The following is a 22578-nucleotide window of genomic DNA, read 5'->3' as shown; positions in this document are numbered from 1 at the left end:
GTCTTGATGTCCCTTGCAATTGGCTGTCAACCAATTCAGGGTGTGCCCCCCCCTCCTGCCCGGTGACAGCTGGGATAGGCTTCAGCACTCCCGCGACCCTTGTGAGGATAAGTGGCTAAGAAAATGGATGGATTGATATATTATTATATTATGATGACACATTGGTGAAATTGGTTAGAGCCTCTGCCTCACAGTTCTGAGAACCGGGGTTCAAATTCCAGCCCTGTCTGCGTGGAGTTTGCATGTTCTTGGCATCCCTGTGTCCTCCTGCATCCCAAAAAAAAATCTGCATTAATTGATGACTCTAAATTACCCGTAAGTGTGAATGTGTGGGCGAATGGTTGTTTATTTATATGTGCCCTGGTATGGATAGTTGTCCGAAGACATCATCACAGTTCCAGTCTGAAGCAAGTTAGCATCTATGTCAACAAAGCAAGCAAGCCCCTTTCGTCTGATAATAATGGGCCACACATGCCTAGTTTGAGGCTGTACTAACCGCGTTGAAACAAAGAGGTAGTATTTTGATATTCCATAGGTCATTGTCAACCAGGGAAGTTAAACTAAGCGTCTACCACCGAGCAGGATTTCTTCCTAATCCAAGAAAGAGACACTATAAAGTTTGCTCGGATAATTTCGTAACACGTAACGTTTTCAATGAAATCCTTGAGGAAACACGGAATGAATAAATTATGTGTTCTACACAAAGGTATGACAGAGAATTCTTTATTATAAAGACTTAAAGATAAAAATATCGACTTACATTTGTAACTGCAGAGGACCGTAACCAGTCAAACCTCTCTTAAATAACTGTCTTGCTATCCCGTAATTTTACTGAAGCCTCAACTTCAAAAAGGGGTAGCCATGTGTGAACACACTTCTCCAAGTACAATAACCGAAGAGAATGCAGCCATCATTTTGGGATATGCTCCAGGGACGTAGTAGTGGAGCGGTAGAACTCTTGAGTATGTCTTACTGGAGCCGCCATTACACACTGAGTACCGATCACCTGTTGCCGTACATCTTGAATCCACCCACTTACAAAGTCATTGTAGGCTTGTAGAGACTTGTAAGCCTTTAGTTCATCAAGGGTTTATGTGCTCACAGAATTCATGAAATAATTAACGATATGACAGCTGGGATAGGCTGCAGCACTTCCGCGAACCTCATAAGGATAAGCGGCTCGAAAATGGATGGATGGATAAAGTATATAAATGAGGGACATCTATCTATCTATCTATCTATCTATCTATCTATCTATCTATCTATCTATCTATCTATCTATCTATCTATCTATCTATCTATCTATCTATCTATCTATCTATCTATCCATCTATCTATCTATCTATCTATCTATCTATCCATCATATTAGACATATATTTGAAGTCATGTCAGTTGGACTAGTACAGCACACAACCATATATACACTTTTTAAAAAGTTTTTTTATGACAGTTAAAATGTTTTTTTTTCTCTTTGGGTCTTTACATGTAGCTTATTTGTATCATTTCCAGGTTAAAAAAAAAACACCAGTGTACTGATCACTTTTTTTTGTAACAATCTGTAACTCTTAAGTTTATCACAAGTGGGAGATGAAGCTATCTACAGTTCTGGAAAAAAAATTTAAAAAATGAGCTAATAGGTGAAGCAGTCCTACTCTGGGTGTGTTTATAAAAAATAAAAAAAAAAACAGCAATGCTAACTTGTGCTACACAATATTTTTATGAAAAAAAATCTTTCATTGAAAGTAGTTTCTGAATACCAGACTTCTTTATCCACCCTTCTTCAATTAGCTACAATGGCTATTAAAAAGAAACAATTCGTAACTCACCCACTTAACCCACCGTTAAACCAGGAGCCCACTACGAGACAACTAGTTAGCGTTTAGCTTAAAATAGCTTCCTGGCTCGAGAAACCCTGCGTGGCGGCAAATTGACGGTGAGCCACCCGATGTTGGTTCACGACCCATTTCATGTTATGGCACTGTCATATTTGACGATTAGTCTACTTTGCCAACTATATGACTGCTATTACATTTGGTTCGTGCGTCCAACGGCGGTTTTATGTCATTTTGGAAAACAATGACGACACGCACACACATACAGGCGCACACACATACATAGCGGAGATAAGCGCATCTCTCTCCCTCTGTCGCTCAGTGCATCAGTGTGCGTTCAGCAGCAGCATCCAGCGCACCTGTACTACTATCGAGCAGACTCGAGTAGATTATAATACACACGATAACCCCCCCCCCCAAAAAAAAAGAACGATTAAAAAACAAAAACAAGACAAGCTGGTGGCTCGAATAAGGACGCTTCTTATCGTTTTTTATTAGTCGCTCTCGCAGTTTTAGACATCTCCAGACGTTGGCTCGGACTTCTCTCTTCGACTCTTCAGGTAGGAAATGTTATTGCATTATTTATTTGCTTGTGTATTTCCTCACATGTTCTCTAATTTTTACCTGCATGGTCCAATCTAGTGCGTCATCCCCTTTGCTTCCATTGGAATATAACGGTGTATTTTTGACAGACACTGACATCAATACCACAAACACACACGACCCAGACCATGTAGTCGTTGTATGAGTTGTGCTCACAAAATTTCACATTTGGGCTCCTGCTACAAGCCCATCACGCACTGTTTCTGATTCAACAACAAAAGTGAAGAGAGTTTGTGCGTGAAAGCCGGTGTGCGGGCGGGTGGTTGGGGGAGTGTGTGTTCTATATACATCACCCCATCTGCTACTTTTTGCCAATCAATCCCGGTTTGACCACACCTCCTGGTCTGGTTTCACAGTGATGGCCCCCTTACTGATCCTGCATACAGCACACACACAAAATACAGTCACACACATATGCATGCGTAAATATGTTTCTTCTGGACACCCTCAAACTGGATTGTCCAAGCTTATTTTCCTGTCTCAGTCAGGGCTCATTCTCAAGGTCATCCCCTGTTAGCAAATGATGGTAACCGAGACTGTGTTATGTAATAGCGAGCCTACTGTATTGCTGCTGCACTTTTTTCACAAAGGAGGTTAGATCAATCTTATCAATATGTCTTCATATCTGCGTATATTCTTTATGTATGTGGATCATCGTTTTATGATTTTGTCTCGCCTTAAGGGTGAATACAAAATACGCTTTAGTCCGAGGTACATTGTGATGTCTACTTTGTATTGCAAAGTGAACTGCACTCTGAAATTTATTTTTCAAAACTAAAATGAACATGGAAATATTATTTATGCATAATATTTTTTTCTGGTAAGACGGTGCAAAAAATTACCAAGCGAGATACTGGGTGTGTTCATTGTTTTTGCGCACACAGTTGGAGGAGAAATGTTGGCATACAAGTGATTTGCTGCATTTGTAAGGGCAAGGCAGGTTTACCCGTTTTCTAGCATTGCAAAACACTCTTGGAAAGTGTTCATGCGTGTGTATGTATGTGTGTGTGTGTGTATATATATATATATATATATATATATATATATATATATATATATATATATATATATAGTCCTAATACATATATATGTATATATACATACATATATACATACATTTTCTTAGCTGCTTATCCTAATGAGGGTCGCGGGAGTGCTGGAGTCTATCCCAGCTGTCAATAGGCAGGAGGCAGGGTACACCCTTAACTGGTTGCCAGCCAATCGCAGATATATATAAAATGTCCACAAAGAGCACATAAAATATTTGTTGGCTGATTTCAGCACTCTGTCAAATAATGAGATAAAATAGACTTAAGTCAAGTTCCAATCAATTATCTGATCAACATGTGGGTTGGTTTGGATTTTTATTCTTCTCTAATTTGATCTGTCTATCTATCTATCTATCTATCTATCTATCTATCTATCTATCTATCTATCTATCTATCTATCTATCTATCTATCTATCTATCTATCTATCTATCTATCTATCTATCTATCTATCTATCTATCTATCTATCTCTATCTATCTATCTATCTATCTATCTATCTATCTATCTATCTAGATACAGATATAGATATCGATATATAGCGACATGGTGGTCTCTCTCTCCATGTGCCCTGCGAATGACTGGCAACTAGTTCAGGGTGTAACCTGCCTCCTGTCCGTTGACAGCTGGGATCAGCTCCAGCACTCCCGCAACTCTCGTGAGGATAAGTGGCTAAGAAAATGTGTATATATATATATATATATATATAAAATGTTACATTAAATTTAGAATGAATAGGAACAAACAAGATATTTGCAAAATTTCATTGTAAAAAAAATGTTCTTTGATTCCCTGCATGTCTTTTTCATTCTTGTGTTGGTATAAATAAACTAAATGGTTACAGAGGACTCAACCTTACAGAGCTATTCATAGAAACTGTTATTGATATACCTTGATGAGTTAAAATGGGCACTAAGTGACTGCAGTGTGTGACTGTCAGTCAGTAAAGAACATGAAACATTTTTAGGTGTCATTAATTGTACTGACAGAAAAGAACTGGATGTTTTCAAAATTGCTCAGCTAAACTGAATGAAAAGCTTGTGAAAATTTACCAGCACATGTCTGAATTTGCAACCACAATCCTAATCCCACATTCAAAACAATGTTTGAATAGCTCCATATTTGTCAGTTGTAATGGAGAGGAAAATATGTCACATTAAGAGGCGTTTAAAATCACTGCTTTTTTCTTAAATAGTGTGTTGAAACCAACAAGGAACTTACATTTCTGGTGAAACAGTACACAACAAACGAGATTCAGCTCTGATTCCTGTGTTGTGAATGAAGAGGAAAGTGTGTGTTTGTTTGCGTGTGTGTGTGTGTGTGTGTGTGTGAGTGTGTGTGTGTGTGTGTGTGTGTGTGTGAATAGCAAGCTGATGAACACTCCTGGAACCTTTCTGAAGTACCTCGTACATCCCGAGTGGACACACTCACCAAAGACTTGAATAAGGAGACTCCACATTAAATATCACAACTTAAAAGGAGAAAGTAACAAAAACACAAAATAGAAGAGTCCAGTTGCCTCAATTCAACCTTCGCAAGGCAAAACTCGATGACTTAGGACATGCCAAAATCAACAGCTTCATATCAGCGAGCAGTTGAGCCTTTGATGCCTTGCTCAAAGACCTCATACCAGTGCTCAAGGAACAACGGGTCTTCTCTGTAACCAGTAACAATCTTCACAAGGTTTTAACAATACACACAAACCTGAATAGATTTAATGAATACAGCAAGAAAATAGAGCATCCTAGACGAGAATCATGTCCCACAGACGAGGAGTGTCCAAACTACGGACCGAGGCCCATCAATTTTACAGAGACCTGTGGTGTGTACAAAAATTGACATTTGACATGGGCTACAGTGCTAGTTTTTAAAAGAAAAAGTGTGGAGGTGGGCAGCATGAGAAGTTCCAACACCCACGTCCTATGGGTGGTGTGTGTGGGGGGGTCTGCTTGTGGGAACTACCAATACTACTAATAAACTCTACTAGCTTTACTAGATCTGCAAAGATGCAAATAAAAAATGTATAGCGAAAATAGTCCCACAATTGCCCTTCATAGAGCTGTGTTGATGAAAGGTAGTTCATTTCTAGAAGTAAAAATAGTTTCTGCTCTCTGTCCAATTTGTCACCATATTATATAAATGATCGCCAAGGAACTGCGTTCAAAATGTTCATCTTAAAGATTGCGAGATGGGTCTTTTTCTGAATGTGGAGCTGGGATTCAGCTGCTGTTGGGTGAAGGGTTGGACCTGGTCTAACGGGATACACGGATACACCAAAATCTTTAAAAACATACTCAATTATTTGCCTTATCACTTTTAACAGTATCATGTCACAATGTTTTGAAAATAACAACAATATACAATTGCTTGAGATATTAATTGTAGTGTTTAATAAATTAAAGTTGAACAATTTCATTGTGGTTCTTATGTCCTTTGGTTTTTCTTGGGATGCACCCTTCAAAGGAAAAAGTTTGGACACTCCTGCCCTATACCAACAAGCCACATGGAAACCTACGCATGTATCCTATGTTTGTCGTACATGTTGTGACAGGGAGTCTATCCAGACCTCAAATACATCCCTTTTAAAATAAGGAGGTCTGTCTTCAAGCAGATACTGCCTCAAGGCTCGCCCCATCTAGTCTGACATCATACAGGCAAAACTCATTTTCCCTATTGCGGCATAACATGGGATATTTCTAAACTGTCCTCTCAAGTTTGCTATGATATCATCTCAAAGTTGTGTACTTCACTGCACTAATGAATGCCCAACAGTAAGACTGAAAAAGTTAATCTATCCATTTTTCAAACTGCTAATCCTCGTTAAGGTAACAGGTGTGCTGGAGCCTGTCCCAGATGACTTTGGGCGAGAGGTGAGGTACATGCTAAACTGGTTGCCAGCCAATTGCAAGAAACGTAAAAATGAACAACCATTTGCACTAACATTCACACCTACAGGGAATTTAGATTATTCAGTTAACCTGCCATGCTTGTTTTTGGGATGTAGGAAGAAACCAGTGTACCCAGAGAAAAACCTCTCAGGCACGAGGAGAACATGCAAACGCCACATCGGCGAGGCCGATTTTCATCCGAGTCCTCAGAACTGTGAGGTAGAAATGCTAAACAGTCGCCAATCATGCCACCCCTTAGGAAGTTCACCTATTCCTAAATTTGAGAGTTTGGTTCAGTTTTTATGCTGCTCTCTGCCTTTGATTAGTATTTTAATTCATCAATCAATAATCTGGATTTAAATATCACTTACAATTTGAAAAAACAAAACAGTTTTGGTCATATTTGTTAAAATAGTCATGACTTGACAGTATTACATGATAAATATATAAGTATAAGTAAAAAAGATCAACCGTTTCTGGATAAAAAAAAAAAAACAACAATCAGGGAAAGGGATGTCTTACCCCATGTCAGTTATGTGACGCATCCTTGCGGGCGCAGGCTCAGACCAGGTCTAATGTTTGGCGCAACGTAATCTAATTGAATTGAATTGATCAGGACAAAGGCAGACAGATGTACAACCTCCCCAGAAATGTGTGATGGATTTCAGACGTATTCCATTCATCAATGTGAGAACAGCATCCATTGAATCCCTTGAATCTTGCTTGAAATCAGTTCATTGAATGCATTATTGTTATACTTTTAAAATCATTCTACTTACTACAACGAGGACAGTGAGGATTTATACGATTTAGAGGATGCTGGACAAGTAGACACGAGCTAACGCTAGTGACGAGCTAACGCTAGCGACGAGCTAACGCTAGTGATGAGCTAATGCTAGCAAGGCTTACATTGGACTACAAAGAAGAAGAGTACAACAAGGACTGTGAGGATTTAGAGGACGCTGGACAAGTGGACACAACCCTCAACTTCAACACTGCAGGGACATTGTGGTTTGACTCTGTTTTTTTCTTCATATTCATACTTTAACTGAGCGTAGGTAGTATGTGAATTGTGTACCTTGTGTGTTGACTTTGTTTATTTAGTTGTCTTTATTTGACTATCTGCAGCCTTGTGAGGAGCACAAACTAATGCAATCTGTAGGCCGCTCCCAAGCTCAGATAAATGCAGAGGGGTGTGTCTGGAAGGGCATCTGACGTAAAACTGTCCAAAACACATATGAGCGTTCATCAAACGAATCCCATACCGGATCGGTCGTGCGCCAGGTTAACAACGCCTGCCCCCGGCACCGTTAACCTGTAGGACATCGGTGGGAATTCAGCTACTGTGGGTCGAAGACAAAGAAGACGAGAAGAAGTAGTTCAAAGCATCCCCGACAGAGAGAGAGTTATGATTGGTGCAGATTGTAATGGAGATGTTGGTGAAGGAAACAGGGGCGCTGAAGAAGTGATGGGTAAGTACGGCATCCAGAAAAGTAACTTTGAGGGACAGATGGTGGTGGACTTTGCAAAAAGGATGGAAATGGCAGTAGTGAACCTTTTTAAAAACAAGATGGTTTCATGCCTAGAAAAAGAACCACAGATGCGTTACTTGCCCTGAGGATGCCAATTGAAAAGTACAGAGAAGGTCAGAAGCGGTCTGTGTTTTGGGTTCTAGAGAAAGCCTATGAGAAGTAACAGTACCAGGTACCAAGAGTGGAACTGTGGTACTGCATGCGGATGTTTGGTGTGGCGGAAAAATATGTTACAATAGTACAGGACATGTATGTGGGCAGCAGAGCAGTGGTGAGGCGTGCATTAGGTGTGTCAAAAGAATTTAAGGTGGACGTGGGACTGCATCAGTTTTCAGCTCTGAGCCCCTTCCTGTTTGCTGTGGTAATGGATAGGCTGACAGATGAGGTTAGCCTGGAATCCCCTTGGACCATGATGTTTGCAGATATTGTGATATGCAGTAAAAGCAGGGAGCAGGTGGAGGAACAATTAGAAAGATGGAGGCATGCACTGGAAAGGAGAGGAATGAAGTTTAGCCAGAGTAAAACAAAATATATGTGTCTGAATGAGAAGGGTGGAAGGGGAAGTGTGAGGCTACAGGGGGAAGAGAAAGTGAGGGTGGACGACTTAAAATACTTGGGGTCAACAATCCAAAGCAATAGTGAGTGTGGTAAAGAAGTGAAGAAACGGGTCCAAGCAGGTTGGAACAGCTGGCGGAAGGTGTCTGGTGTATTATGTGACAGAAAAGTCTCTGCTAGGACGAAGGGCAAAGTTTACAAAACAGTGGTGAGGCCGGCCATGATGTACAGATTAGAGACGGTGGCACTGAAGAAACAACATAAAGCAGAACTGGAGGTGGCAGAAATGAAGATGTTGAGAGCAGACTTCGATAGTTTGGACATGGCCAGAGGCGAGAGAGTGAGTATATAGGTGAAGGGTGCTGAGGATGGAGTTGCCAGGCAAAAGAGCGAGAGGAAGCCCAAAGAAAAGGTTGATAGATGTTGTGAGGGAAGACATGAGGACCGTGGGTGTTAGAGAGGAAGATCCACGAGATAGACTTAGATGGAAAAAGATGACACGCTGTGGCGACCCCTAATGGGACAAGCCGAAAGGAACAGAAGTAGATCCTATGTACTGGTCGCTGTGCAGGTGTTGGGGGTAAGTGGAGGGGACACATGAACGATTGTACGTGGGGATTGATGCATGAGTTCCACGGACATATTTGAGTCACCAAAAGTTTTTCACCAGCTCATTCTGTATTTGATAAGGGTATTTAATTCTCCAGTCTGCTTAAGACCGCATACACAAACCTCACTGCATCACTATTGAAGGGATTCACTTCAATTAGACAGGCTTGAAATCGGCTGTGAACATGCCCAGACCAGTGCAGATGTCCCATTTTTAAATGCACTGGAGGTACAGCAGTCCACAAAATTACCAAAACTGGCTCGCTTCCTTTCAGAGTTACAGCAAGCACAGCGCTGGATTTGCGGCAGTTATACAAATAAAACCCTTTGTGTTATAAGACTTCATCAAAAATAAGGTACTTTTCTGCTGTCAATGCATGGCCATGGGGCAGGGTTGTTGCGATAAGTGTGCCCACAACTTTCCCCTTAATTGATCTTTTAAAATGTTTTTTTTTTTTTTTTTTTTTTTAAATGAAACTGTTTAATGTCTGAAAGCAACTTTAGCACAATTGTTAGCACAACTAGCAGAGGCGCTACTCTCTTGACTAGTTTATGGACATGTGGCTCCAATGCACACTGTAATTTATCCAGGCTATGTAGTCAAAGCTCACAAAGTTAGTATTGCATCAATTTGGCTTCATGGCTGCAATTGTGATTAGATTTGCTGGACCGGCTGTCTCATCTCTGTTCATGTTCATAATTCTCAATAAGAGCCAGTGGAGTCAAGGTATTTTATTTTGCTTAATGTGAACCTATCCATGATTATCTTTCCATTTGCTTGTGCTGTTTTAATTACTAAGCATTTAATCGGGCATATTGGAGTCATTTTTATTCCAAACGCAACCATGGAAATGTGGCATATGTTCATCACATATATCATAATCAGCACAAGGATTACAGCATAGGTTTTTGTGACACAATTTACACGCACATTTTCTTTTATTTGATTAACATAGTGCTCCTCTGCAGGATCAGCTAAGGCAGCCATCTGCTCCCCATCCACTGATTGAAAGAATTTTTGTAACAATGTCTAGAAGTCAATTCAAGTTACTCACTCACCAATTTTACCAATTTAATGTTAAGCTTTGTGCATCAAGGAGCTGGATATTTTCTACTTTAAAAATATTCATTACAATGGTCTGAATTTTATACATTCTAAAATGCTGAAGGCAGCAATCGTTCTTCAACCATAGGCCAAATTCTGTTGCTAGTGTGAAGGTTAAAAAATTAAGATCTATTTGCATTCAAGTTTATGAGTTAGATAGTAATGTATTACAAACCCATCATATTTCCCATCTGCAAAATGCATTTCTTGGAGGACCTATTTTGAGATACTTTGTACAAAGCAAAAAAATCAAGTTATGTATTTATGAGAGCATTATTGCTAGATGGCCATTTTATACAACTGGAATTGACTGTATTGTCACACAATCACCGCACAAATTAACCCCAATATAGTTTTACATCATTGTTCGGGGTATTTTTTGTACACGACAGCTGTCCACAAATAAATAACATACCAATTTATTTTCTGTTCTTATTCCCTCAAGACAATGACATTTCACTGAGTGGTTTGTTTCCAGTCTTCTGTTCGTAAGTTGTGAAGAGAAATAAAAAAGAATATACTCTTGATTTGTTCACATCAGGTTGTGATGACATTCATCTATTGTAATCATGGCCGGATAATGGTAATCTGTTCATCAGAAGTCTACATAAAATGACATATCTCATGAGCCTCAGTCCTGTTTGTGTGTTTCGTTGGTTCAGCCTGATAGTGAGAGTGGAAATATCCTGCATATTCCCCCCGTCCACCTAAATAGCTTTCATTTCTTGTGCAAATGGTTTGGGTTTGTTGTTGTTGTTGTCACTGAGGAGTTGCCATGTAACCTGCAGGGATTCCCATAATTGCTATACCATAATTACCACAACAAACCCCCACATTTTTTAATTTGAGTAATTTCAGACTCTTCCACCCACCAACCCCTCCTCCCAAAAAGAATGTTTTTTGTTTAGATTTTTTTTTTCCAGCTGTATGGCCATGTAGAATAGTGGATCTGTATGGCTTTTCTGCCGGAACAATTTTGCTCTGCGCCATGGGAGTTTGAAATACTCTCTGCTTATTTTTAACATTTTTTATACATTCTGATGTTTATTGAAAATGCATCTGGACAGAAAAAATGTTTTAGGGGAAAGACAGAGGGACAGAACAGACAAGGTGAATAGGGGTGTATAAGGGGAGTAGTTAGACAGCCTAGACATTTGACCACAAGTACCATTGTTCTTATTTGTGGATGGTGCGTGTTTGTGGCGGTGAGGTGGGTGGGGGGTGTTGAAATGTACACCCAGTTGGGACATGTAACAAAATACCAATACAATAAAATGAGAAAGGACAGGATAAGATGTTGATAACCTGTGTTTGTGGTCCCAGCACAACCAAATAAAGCCAATAGTATCTCTATAAAAACTCTGAGAAAATGAACACACATCACATGTTTGTTCATCAATTGGTGCACAGAGTTACTGAGGTGGCACTTCGAAGAAAGGGCGGCCTGACCCTCTCCACCCATAGGGTGGGAGGGAACGGAACGTGGTTTTCCACATACATAATTGAGGGAGAGGGACACGATGGTACAGCTGAGAGTGTTGGCCTCACAGTTCTGAGGACCAGTATTCAAATCTCCCCCCCGTGGAATTGGGATGTTTTCCATGTCCCTGTGTGGTTTTTTTTTTTCCGGGCAATCCGATTTCCTCCAACATCCCAAAAAACATGCATTAATTGGAGATTCTAAATTTCCCCTAGGTATGATTGTGAGTGCAACTGTTGTATGTCTCTATGTGCCTATGTCAGCTCAGGGTGTACCCTGCCTACTGCCCAATGACAGCTAGGATAGGCTCCAGCACTCCCGTGAGGAGGAGAGGCTAAGAACATGAATGGATGGATGGATGGATGGATGGATGGATGGATAATCAAGGGTGTATAAATTATACACCCTTGAAATGATTCAGACAGGAGCATACTGTTGATCAATTTAAGAGCCATACATCACAATGCTAGCCACTTCAGATTGTCTAATATTCATTGTTTTGTATGTACTGTACTACAACTAGGAAACCACAATGCCAAGGATTTGAGAACGCTATCATAAGGTTAGGACAGAAAATGTGAGGTAAAATAATGCTGCTGAAATGTATAACACTTCTGGTTGAACTGATTTTATTGGTTCTGACTTAGTGCTTCTAAATATGAAACAAGCAATAAAACTCGGACAAGCAGCTGTTCAAAGGACACAGGAAAAGGTGCATGTCTCACAGCAGATCTTACTAAAAGCAAACACAGTCCAGGACTTTTTTCAAGGTGAATTATGTCTACATAGAGAACACAAACAACTTTGGTTGCCGGATCAGAGTTCTCTAGAAATTTAAATTTTACCATTTATGAATAATTTTTCTATTTTTGTATTGATAGACAAACATCTTTTTTTCTGCAGGCAAAATGGGGAAACAGAACAGCAAGCTGACCCCCGAGGTGATGGAAGATCTGGTGAAGAATACAGAATTCAATGAACATGAGCTAAAGCAGTGGTACAAGGGTTTCCTTAAGGACTGCCCCACTGGACGTCTTAACCTAGAGGAGTTCCAGCAGCTCTATGTCAAGGTGAGTCACACTTTATTGTTTGGTGTATATTTACATTTTATATAAAATATATACCTCTCCTTTAGCCATCACCTTCTCATGGTGGAGGGGTTTGTCTGTCCCAATGGTGGTGCTAGGTGCTAAGTTGTTTGGGGCTTCACACCCTTGATAGGGTCACCCGTGACAAAAAGGTCCTAGGTGCGGGACCAGACAAAGCACAGCTCCATAAACCCCTGTGATGAATACAAAAATTGGATCTAAGTTGACCTTGCCCGGATGCGGGTCACCGGAGCCCCCCCTCTGGAGGCAGCCCTGGAGGTGGGGCTTGAAGGCAAGTGCCTGGTGGCCGGGCCTGCACCCACGGAGCTTGGCCAGGCACAGCCCGAAAAGGTAACGCAGATCCACATTCCAGGTGCAGTGTGAGTTGGGCATTGGCTGAAGGCAAGAACCTTGGCGATCCAAACATAACCATGAAGAAATAATGATAGTTGTTGTTCAGTCATCAGTGTTTTTAAAAAATAACAACAACAAAATATTTCACAAATTCTCCTTGGCTATGTAAACTTATGAGCACAATTGTACATAGATGCAGTGATATGCAACCCTGTCATATTGGCATGAAAGGGTAGGCTACACATTTTTAAATCATCCCACTTGTCAGCACACTAAGAGCGCCACATGAACGATCATGGATGGGGGCAGTATCCAAGTGCCTTCTTTACATAGGAGATATTTGTTATTACCTCCCAAGCCAACCTTGCATTATCCATCCATGGAGGTTAGAATGATGCTCCATATGGAATTAGTTTGTGCACTTCGACTTCGTGGACTCGAGCTAATCAGTTTTTTTCTGGGGAAAAATTGTCTGCGCTCACCATGTCATTGACTGTCAGTGTGCTACAAGCGTTGCACATTCAAAGGCCATTGTAAAAGCCAACTTTGATTGGATAGGTTTGAAATCGGCTGTGGCCAATCCCACAGCAGCACAAACCCCCCCCTTTTCAGATGTGCCACACTGCGCTTTTAAAAGAAATTAACAACCCCCGTCAAATCCGCCTCCGCGGAAAGATACGCCACACGACTTGTCGGATTTAAGTAAATCGTATAAATAAAACCCAATGTTTTGAAGAATTAGCATTATGTTGATTTGTTGACGATATCAGGTCAGACCTATTGGCCTGTTCCCATTTATCGCTCCTGTATCTGAGCGGAAAACCAACAGCGATCCGATGGGCCTCCCCTATGTTAATATGTAGCCTACTGTATTTCATTAAGCAGTGGGTGTGAATTTATTCAATGACTTATTCATTTAGTCTTGCAAACAGAAATGATCTCCCAATTAAACTGACAATGTGACAAAATAAGTAGTCATTTAGACATTCACCACTGCAAGGGTTTGTTTGAGCAATAATAATAATAATGCTATTTGTTTGCCTTGTTAGAGGAAACTAATCTGTATGGAGTGAGAAATATATCCATCCATCCATCTTCTGAGCTGGTTATCCTCACAAGGGTCACGGGCGCTAGCCAATTGCAACGCACATGGAGACAAACAACAATAGCACTCACAATCACACCGAGGGGCAATTTAGAGTCTCCAATTAATGCATGTTTTTGGGATGCGGGAGGAAACCGTAGTGTCTGGAACAAACCTACATGCGGAGAACAAGCAAACTCCACATAATCAGAGCTGGGAATTTAACCCTGGACCTCAGAACTGTGAGCAGACCAACCAGTTTTCCGCCACTCCACCATTTTATGTATTGTTGTTATCATAAATTGCCTTTTTGTGATATTGTTTTGCGCATGCAGCATCTGTTATCAGTTCCATCCATGCATTTTCCGAGACGCTTATCCTCAGCAGGGTCGCGGGAGAACATGCACACTCCGGTCTCCAGAACTGTATGGCCAACACGCTGATCAGCTGCGCCACCATGGCGCCTGGAATTAAATTACAGCATTATATTGCATGATGAATTGACAGTTAAATTGGTATAATTGGGTAGTTGCGTGAGTCTCTGAGATTTCATTTGTATTTGCATGACTCTATTTCATTCATTTAATCATATATTGTACAATTCTACCTAGTTCAGATGCCAGCCTGTATTGTGACTACTGTAAGAATAAGCATTAATCTTTCATTACTAGTGCCAGGAAATGCCAGAGGGTGCTACAGTTACATAAGACCCTCCTGCATGGGCACTGAGGTCACTTGTGCACTTCCTTTAAATGCCAATAGAGCTCACGCAGGAGCTCTCAACCAGAAAAGAAAGAGGTTTGGCATTATGGTCTTGAATCTTTCAATTGAAACTCTCACAGGCCACCTTTAAACCAAGTGAAATGACAACTTCCATTTTGGCCCATTGGGCCGATTAAAATTGTTTTAAAGTGATTTAAAATGAAACAATACAAAAAAAAAACACATACACAGTTGAGATATTGTGCATAATTAGTAACTGATGAATGGATTTTAATACAAAGGAAATGGAAATGTGGAAATGGAAAAAGACAAAAGGTAAGATGCGCTAACAAGCTGAAAATCTGCATAAAAAAAAGGCAACATGGATCCAAACAGGTCCCATAGACTGCAGAGAAAATCCCATTATTGATGCATCCTATTGTGTTTCCAGGCAACAGTGAATCCATAATAGGACTTTATTTAAATCCAGCCAAACGGTCTGCTGTGACCTCACATTAGCAGGACAGATTTTTCCTGTGAAGTGTGAGTGCATTGTGTGCATGTGTGGTGATGGAGTGGGGTGGGTAGCGGTGCAGGCAGAAGCCAGAGGGGTATACATTTGGAGCAGTGTTGCTTGAAAGCAGGAAACTAAGGAGGGAAAGTCAGGAAAAGTATGCAAGATTGTGTGCATTATTTATTAGTCAATAGCACTGATGGGACCTTGCAACTCAGCAACGAGATCTGTTGTGTGACGATGTGAATGTACGTGTGAGCCCTTGTCCTCACTGTGCATACATGTATGAGATTGGCGGACTCACACCTGTGCACTCGCTTCTTATTTTGGTTCTTTCCACTGTGTTTTTAACCCTATCAGCACGGTTCAGTTCATGCAATGGCTCTCCTCGCTGTTACGCTGCTAAATACACTCTTAAGGCACCTAAATCTGTGTTGTAAATTTAGGTTGATGGACATTTTGTTCTCATATATATTTAATTAATCCTTTTGTGCTTTGTCACTTAATTTATTCTCCACTACCTTTGTAGAGGTAATCATCCTTCAGGCCATGCAAAAGCAAAGGGTGATGAAAGTGGTATGGAGGGAGTTAGGAGTGTACTGATGAAATTGGATGTTTTATATGATGCATGACAGTCATGCACATTAATTATAAAATGGGTTACTATCATTTCAAATTTCACGCTTTATTTCCCTGTTACCATGCCTAAATTATCTTCTTTACTGATTCTACATTACTTCTAGTTGACAACTGCGTCGGGATAACTTGGCAAGTATGACATTTAAATCAAATCAATGGCTTTGAACGAGACAAATATACCATGCAAAATCATGCAGATGTTATAAACTTTTGCACAAAATAAAGTAATGTCTTTTTTTTTATGACAACACAATAAAATTTAAAAAAATACATTTATAAACATAATTTTCATTCACCTTGTTTGCCGTGCTTTATGTTTTCAAAAACAAATAACTTGCAAATGTTATATGGGTATTGTTAAACATGGTTACTAGCCCAAAGGGTGATGTATATGGCCAATGTGTCGATTGCTTGTGCAGAAATTTGTACATATCCATCCATCCATTTTCTTAGCCGCTTATCCTCACAAGGGTCACAGGAGTGCTTGAGCCTATCCCAGCTATGCTACGGCAAGAGGCAAGGTACACCCTGAACTAGTTGCCAGCCAACCGCAGTGGACATAGAAACAAACAACCAATCGCACTTACATTCACACCGATGGGAAATTTACATTTTATCCATCCATCCACCCATATGTCAATTTTTTGAGCCACTTATCCTCACAAGAGTTATGGGAGTGCTGGAGCCTATTCCCATAACATATTACCTAAACGAAAATAATAATAATGTGTTCGAGGGAAAGGGTTTTCACATTAAAAAAAAAATGATTTGTTAATTGTAAGCATCTATCCATTTTTATACCACTTGGCCTCATTAGGGTGGTACTGTAACCGACTGCTTAGCAGATTTGCCTCAAAGTTTTGAGGACCTGAGAATCTTGCCTCACTTGTGTGGACTTTGCATGCTTTCCCCGTGAATGTGTGTATTTTCCTCCTACAATACCAAAACATGTATGACTGGTGAATTGATCACATGAAATAATGCATCGGTGTGAATGTGACTGTGAGTGGTTGTTTGTTTATTTGCGCCCTGGGATTGACTTGTGACCTGTTTAGGGTGTAACTCGCCTCTTGCACAGAGTCAGCAGTGGCAGGCCCCATCACGACCGTGACGCTTATGTGGATAAGCGGCACAGAAAATGAATGAAGAAATGTCCACTTAAGGACAGCCAAAGTACACCCTGGATTGGTTATCATTCAATTGCAAGACACATACACAGTAGGCAAATAACCATTCACAACCATATTCCTATGCACCTGTGTGCAATTTAGTTTGCGATTGAACCAAAACACATTTTTCAGGCCATGTGGGTTGAAACAGGGGTCCTTGGTGAGAATCCATCCAAGCTCAGGGAAAACATGTTCACTCCACACAAAAATGTTCGAAGTGAGATTTGAACCCAGCTAACCACCATTTTTTTATTGTGCTGCCTCAAACATGACCTATGAAAAATTTGAGATGAGTCTCATCACATGGTGCATTACCAGAAAAATAATTCAACAAAATTTTACAGTATACTGCCATTCATTATGCTTTTTAGATTGTGAAATTAAAAGAGATGGTAGCACAATTTTTAATGTCAATTAGCATCATAATTCAAAATGGAATAGGTTATTTAAATCCAAAAGTGAAATCCATTCAGAAGGCAGACTGATGCAAAAATGGTGACTTTTACCTAGTAAAAGTGTATTTTTGTTGTTGTTAAATGACATCCATTTTCTTAGCCTCTTATCCTCACAAGGGTCACGGGGAGTGCTGGAGCCTATCCAAGCTCTCAACGGGCAGGAGGCAGGGTACACCCTGAACTGGTTGCCACCCAATCGCGGGGCACATGGAGACAGACAACAGTCCCACTCACAATCACACCTAGTGGCAATTTAGAGTGTCCAATTAATGTTGCATGTTTTTGGGATGTGGGAGGAAACCGGAGTGCCCGGAGAAAATCCGCGCAGGCACAGGGAGAAGATGCAAACTCCACACAGACGGATCCGAGATTTAACCCGGGACCTCAGAACTGTGAGGCCCACACTTTCCAGCTGAACCATCGTGCCACTATCATATAAATCAATAATCCATCCATTTTCTTTTCTGCTTATCCTGGAGTGCTGGAACCTATCCCAGCTCTCAACGGGCAAGAGGGAGGGTACACCCTGAACTGGTTGCCAGCCAATTGCAGGGCACATGGAGACAAATAGCCGCTCTCACAGTCACATCTAGAGGCAATTTAGGGTGTCCAATTGTTGTAAATCAATACAATAAATGTATGATTAATAATGATAATTTAGGTTTGAAACTATCAATTTAGGCAGTTCTAAAGAACATGAGTAACAAGTCAATTATAAATTTTGCTATTTGTATTTTTCACAGTGCTTGTTGAATTCATTTTAATGGTTTTAGTATTATTTCTAACCTTACAAAACTACATCTCAGCTTGGGTACTAAATCCTGCTCACGAGAGAATATGATGCAGTTGGAGTTTGGTGAAGTATCCTTAAAAAAAGCTCAACTAATGAATTAAATTAAAAAAAAAATCACAAAAATAGGGACAATGGGATAGGTTCACTGAGGCATTCACCTTCAGTTCAAAAACATGTATATCCATACAATGAAGAAGCTAAATTGATTTGAGTGTGAAGGGTATGAATGGGCAGGACATAAAATGTGCATGATCAAACATATGTAGTGGAACAAGGACGGGAAATGTTTAGCCATTTAATGAGGCTCAAAGGTTTCTGAAAATGTATTTTATTCTGTCCTAGCTGTAACAGGCACACACATTCCAAACCCATCAACGGGAAAAGCCTGAAGGGAATGCAAATGCAACATAACAGAGGGGAATCCATCCATACACTATATTGTAATGTATCTATTTTCGAGTCAGCACATGTGTGCGGGTGTGTTTTCAGCAAATACAATAATGCAAAGGTAGCTAGAAAGATGGACTAATGTTGACATCTGGCCCACCACTTGTGTCAGTGAGGGAATGTGAAAAAATTACTAGAGCAACATGTATAAGTTTATGATTACTCTGCTGTAGGGTCTCCATCCTTCTGGGGCTGCATTTAAGGCCTTATTACTTCATGATGTAGAGCAAAGGCCTAAAAGATGATTTGAAGGCAACTCTTTTTGTTGTTGTTGTTGTTGCTGAACATTTGGACTGCAAAAGTTCAAAAGTTCGGCAATTAATGTCACATACAGAATTAGTTATAAGGAACTTGTACTTTTATTATGTAGCGCCATCTCACAGCCCTCATGGGAATTCCATAACAAACAGTCAGACTACCGTATTATAAGTGTTCTGTTATGGAGCGGAATTATAACGCAATGTTAACACACCCGCGACAAATAGTTAGACACCAAAGACACTTTATTAGTGTTTTGCACTGCATCCCAATGAACTCTGGGCTTTATGAATAATTCAAATGCACTGTAATTATATCCAGTAGTATGATTAATTAATTAATTTATTTGCTTTCAATTTGCTTCTACTGTGTTTGTTGTCATACCGATGGAAGAAAATAAAAAAATGAAAGAAAGGGGTGAATTCAAGATCATCTGACCAAAGATATTTTAGCAAAAGACCTTGGAAATTAATGTTTGCAACAGACGTTTCCTACTGCACATGACAGAACACAAGGTAGTAAGGAGACATTAAGTTAACTAACTATTTTTTGTACCTTTAATCAGTATAAAAAATGTCATTGAAATGACCAATGAAAATATACTCAGAAAATACAGGAAGGTGGGAGAAACAGAAATAAAAGACAGTAGAGTGAAACAATATTGACTGGATATTACTGGGATAGAAAAATAAGACTATGAGATACAAGTAATTGGGCGTATTATTAAAAATATATGTACATATTATCAAGCCTTATACTTCTATGATGGCGGCACGGTGCAGCAGCTGGACAGCGTTGGTCTGACAGTTCCGAGGTCTGGGGTTCAATCCCGGACCCGCCTGTGTGGAGTTTGCATGTTTTCCCTGTGCCGGTGTGGGTTTTCTCCGGTTTCCTTCCACATCCCAAAAAATGCAACATTAATTCTTCTTCTTGTTTTCCTTTCGGCCTGTCCCGTTAGGGGTCGCAACAGCGTGTCATCTTTTTCCATCTCAGCCTATCTCCTGCATCTTCCTCTCTAACCCCAACTGCCCTCATGTCTTCCCTCACCAAATCCATAAACCTTCTCTTTGGTCTTCCTCTCGCTCTTTTGCCTGGCAGCTCCATTCTCAGCACCCTTCCACCAATATACTCACTCTCTCGCCTCCGAACATGTCCAAACCATCGAAGTCTGCTCTCTCGAATCTTGGCTCCAAAACATCCAGCTTTGGCTGTCCCTCTAATGAGCTCATTTCTAATCCTATCCAACCTGGTCACTCCGAGCGAGAACCTCAACATCTTCATTTCTGCCACCTCCAGTTCTGCTTCCTGTTGTTTCTTCAGTGCCACCGTCTCTAATCCGTACATCATGGCCGGCCTCATCACGGTTTTGTAAAATTTGCCCTTTATCCTAGCAGAGACTCTTCTGTCACATAACACACCAGACACCTTCTGCCAGCTGTTCCAACCTGCTTGGACCCCTTTCTTCACTTCTTTACCACACTCACCATTGCTCTGGATTGTTGAACCTAAATATTTGAAGTCCTCCACCCTCACTAGTCCCCCTCCACCTTTCTCATTCACGCACATATATTCTGTTTAACTCCGGCTAATCTTAATTCCTCTCCTTTCCAGTGCATGTCTCCATTTTTCTAATTGTTCCTCTGTATGCTCCCTGCTTTCACTGCATATCACAATATCATCTGCGAACATCATGGTCCAACGGGATTCCAGTCTAACCTCATCTGTCAGCCTATCCATTACCACTGCAAACGGGAAGGGGCTCAGAGCTGATCCCTGATGCAGTCCCACCTCCACCTTAAATTCTTCTGTCACACCTAAGGCACATCTCACCATTGTTCTGCTGCCATCATACATGTCCTGTACTATTTTAACATACTTCTCTGCCACACCAGACTTACGCATGCAGTACCACAGTTCCTCTCTTGGTACTTTCTCTCGATCCACAAAGACACAATGTAGCTCCTTCTTCCGACCTCTGTTTTTTTCCACTAGCATCCTCATGGCAAATAATGCATCTGTGGTACTCTTTCTAGGCATGAAACCATACTGTTGCTCACAGATACTTACTTCTGTCCTGAGTATAGCCTCCACGACTCTTTCCTATAACTTCATTGTGTGGCTCATCAACTTTATTCCTCTATAATTCCCACAGCTCTGAACATCGCCTTTGTTCTTAAAAATGGGTCTCTGATTACCTTGGCTGTCGTAGTCCAGTCTTGCAGGAGCTTCAGCTGTCCATCGAGAGGCTGTCTCACCTCTTTCCGAAAGGCCGCTCAACATTCTTCCTTTCTCAACTTGCACCACATGGTTCTCTGCCCTACCTTTGTCTTCTTAATCTTCCTACCCACCACCAGAGTCATCCTACACACCAACATCCTATGGTGTCGAGCTACACTCTCCCCTACCACTACTTTACAGTCAGTAATCTCCTTCAGATTATATCGTCTACACAAAATATAATCCACCTGCGTGCTTCTACCGCCGCTCTTGTAGGTCACTATATGTTCCTCCCTCTTCTGGAAATAAGTGTTCACTACAGCCATCTCCATCCTTTTTGCAAAGTCCACCACCATCTGTCCTTTCCTGGATGCTGTACTTACCCATCACTTCTTCAATGCCCCTGTTTCCTTTACCAATATGTCCATTACAATCTGCACCAATCACAACTCTCTCGCTGTCTGGGATGCTTAGAACTACTTCATATAGTTCCTCCCAGAATTTCTCTTTCAACTCTAGGTCACATACCTGTGGGGCATAGCCGCTAACCACATTATACATAACACCCTCAATTTCAAATTTTAGTCTCATCACTCGATCTGATACTCTTTTCACCTCCAAGACATTCTTAGCCAGCTCTTCCTTTAAAATAACCCCTACTCCATTTCTCTTCGCATCTACTCCATGGTAGAATAATTTAAACCCTGCTCCTAAGCTTCTAGCCTTACTTCCTTTCCACTTGCTCTCTTGGATGCACAGAATATCAACCTTTCTCCTAATCATCATGTCAACCAACTCCTGAGCTTTTCCTGTTATAGTCCCAACATTCAAAGTCCCTACACTCAGTTGTAGGCTCTGTGCATTCCTCTTTTTCTTCCGACGATGAATCCGGTTTCCTCCTCTTCGACCCACAGTATCTGAATTTCCACCGACGCCCTGCAGGTTAGGAGTGCCGGGGGCGGGCGTTGTTAACCCGGGCCACGACCGATCTGGTATGGGATTCTTTAGATGAACGCTCATATTTGTTTGGCACAGTTTTTACGCCGGATGCCCTTCCTGACGCAACCCTCTGCATTTATCCGGGCTTGGGACCGGCCTACAGATTGCACTGGTTTGTGCCCCCATAGGGCTGCATTTAAACATGCAACATTAATTGGACACCATAATTAATGTTAAAACATGCAGCAATAATTGGACACTCTAAATT

General features: G+C 40.8%; 2 protein-coding genes across 11 annotated transcripts in view; one reads left to right on the top strand and one right to left on the bottom strand.

Annotated features, from left to right (window-relative positions):
- The window catches only part of LOC133496756 (uncharacterized), a 38817-nt gene that overhangs the window by 8708 nt on the left and 7531 nt on the right, over positions 1–22578 (bottom strand). For 3 of the 7 annotated variants that reach the window (XM_061812697.1, XM_061812700.1, XM_061812704.1), the window contains exons 1-2: positions 1828–2106; positions 193–267 (exon numbers count right to left, since the gene is read on the bottom strand). In XM_061812697.1, coding sequence (XP_061668681.1) covers positions 193–244 — 52 coding nt within the window. In that variant the 5' untranslated portion in view covers positions 245–267; positions 1828–2106. The other 4 variants (XM_061812703.1, XM_061812698.1, XM_061812701.1 and 1 more) reach the window with 4 other exon arrangements.
- The window catches only part of vsnl1a (visinin-like 1a), a 34434-nt gene continuing 13681 nt past the window's right edge, over positions 1826–22578 (top strand). The window contains exons 1-3 of one of the 4 annotated variants that reach the window (XM_061812705.1): positions 1826–1934; positions 2332–2393; positions 12555–12721. In XM_061812705.1, coding sequence (XP_061668689.1) covers positions 12560–12721 — 162 coding nt within the window. In that variant the 5' untranslated portion in view covers positions 1826–1934; positions 2332–2393; positions 12555–12559. Of the gene's footprint in view, positions 1935–2331; positions 2394–7281; positions 7382–12554; positions 12722–22578 lie in introns of those variants that run through there. The other 3 variants (XM_061812708.1, XM_061812706.1, XM_061812707.1) reach the window with 3 other exon arrangements.

Source organism: Syngnathoides biaculeatus, chromosome 23 (assembly GCF_019802595.1).
Source record: "Syngnathoides biaculeatus isolate LvHL_M chromosome 23, ASM1980259v1, whole genome shotgun sequence".
NCBI lineage: Eukaryota > Metazoa > Chordata > Actinopteri > Syngnathiformes > Syngnathidae > Syngnathoides > Syngnathoides biaculeatus.
This window is presented reverse-complemented; position numbering and strand designations above follow the sequence as displayed.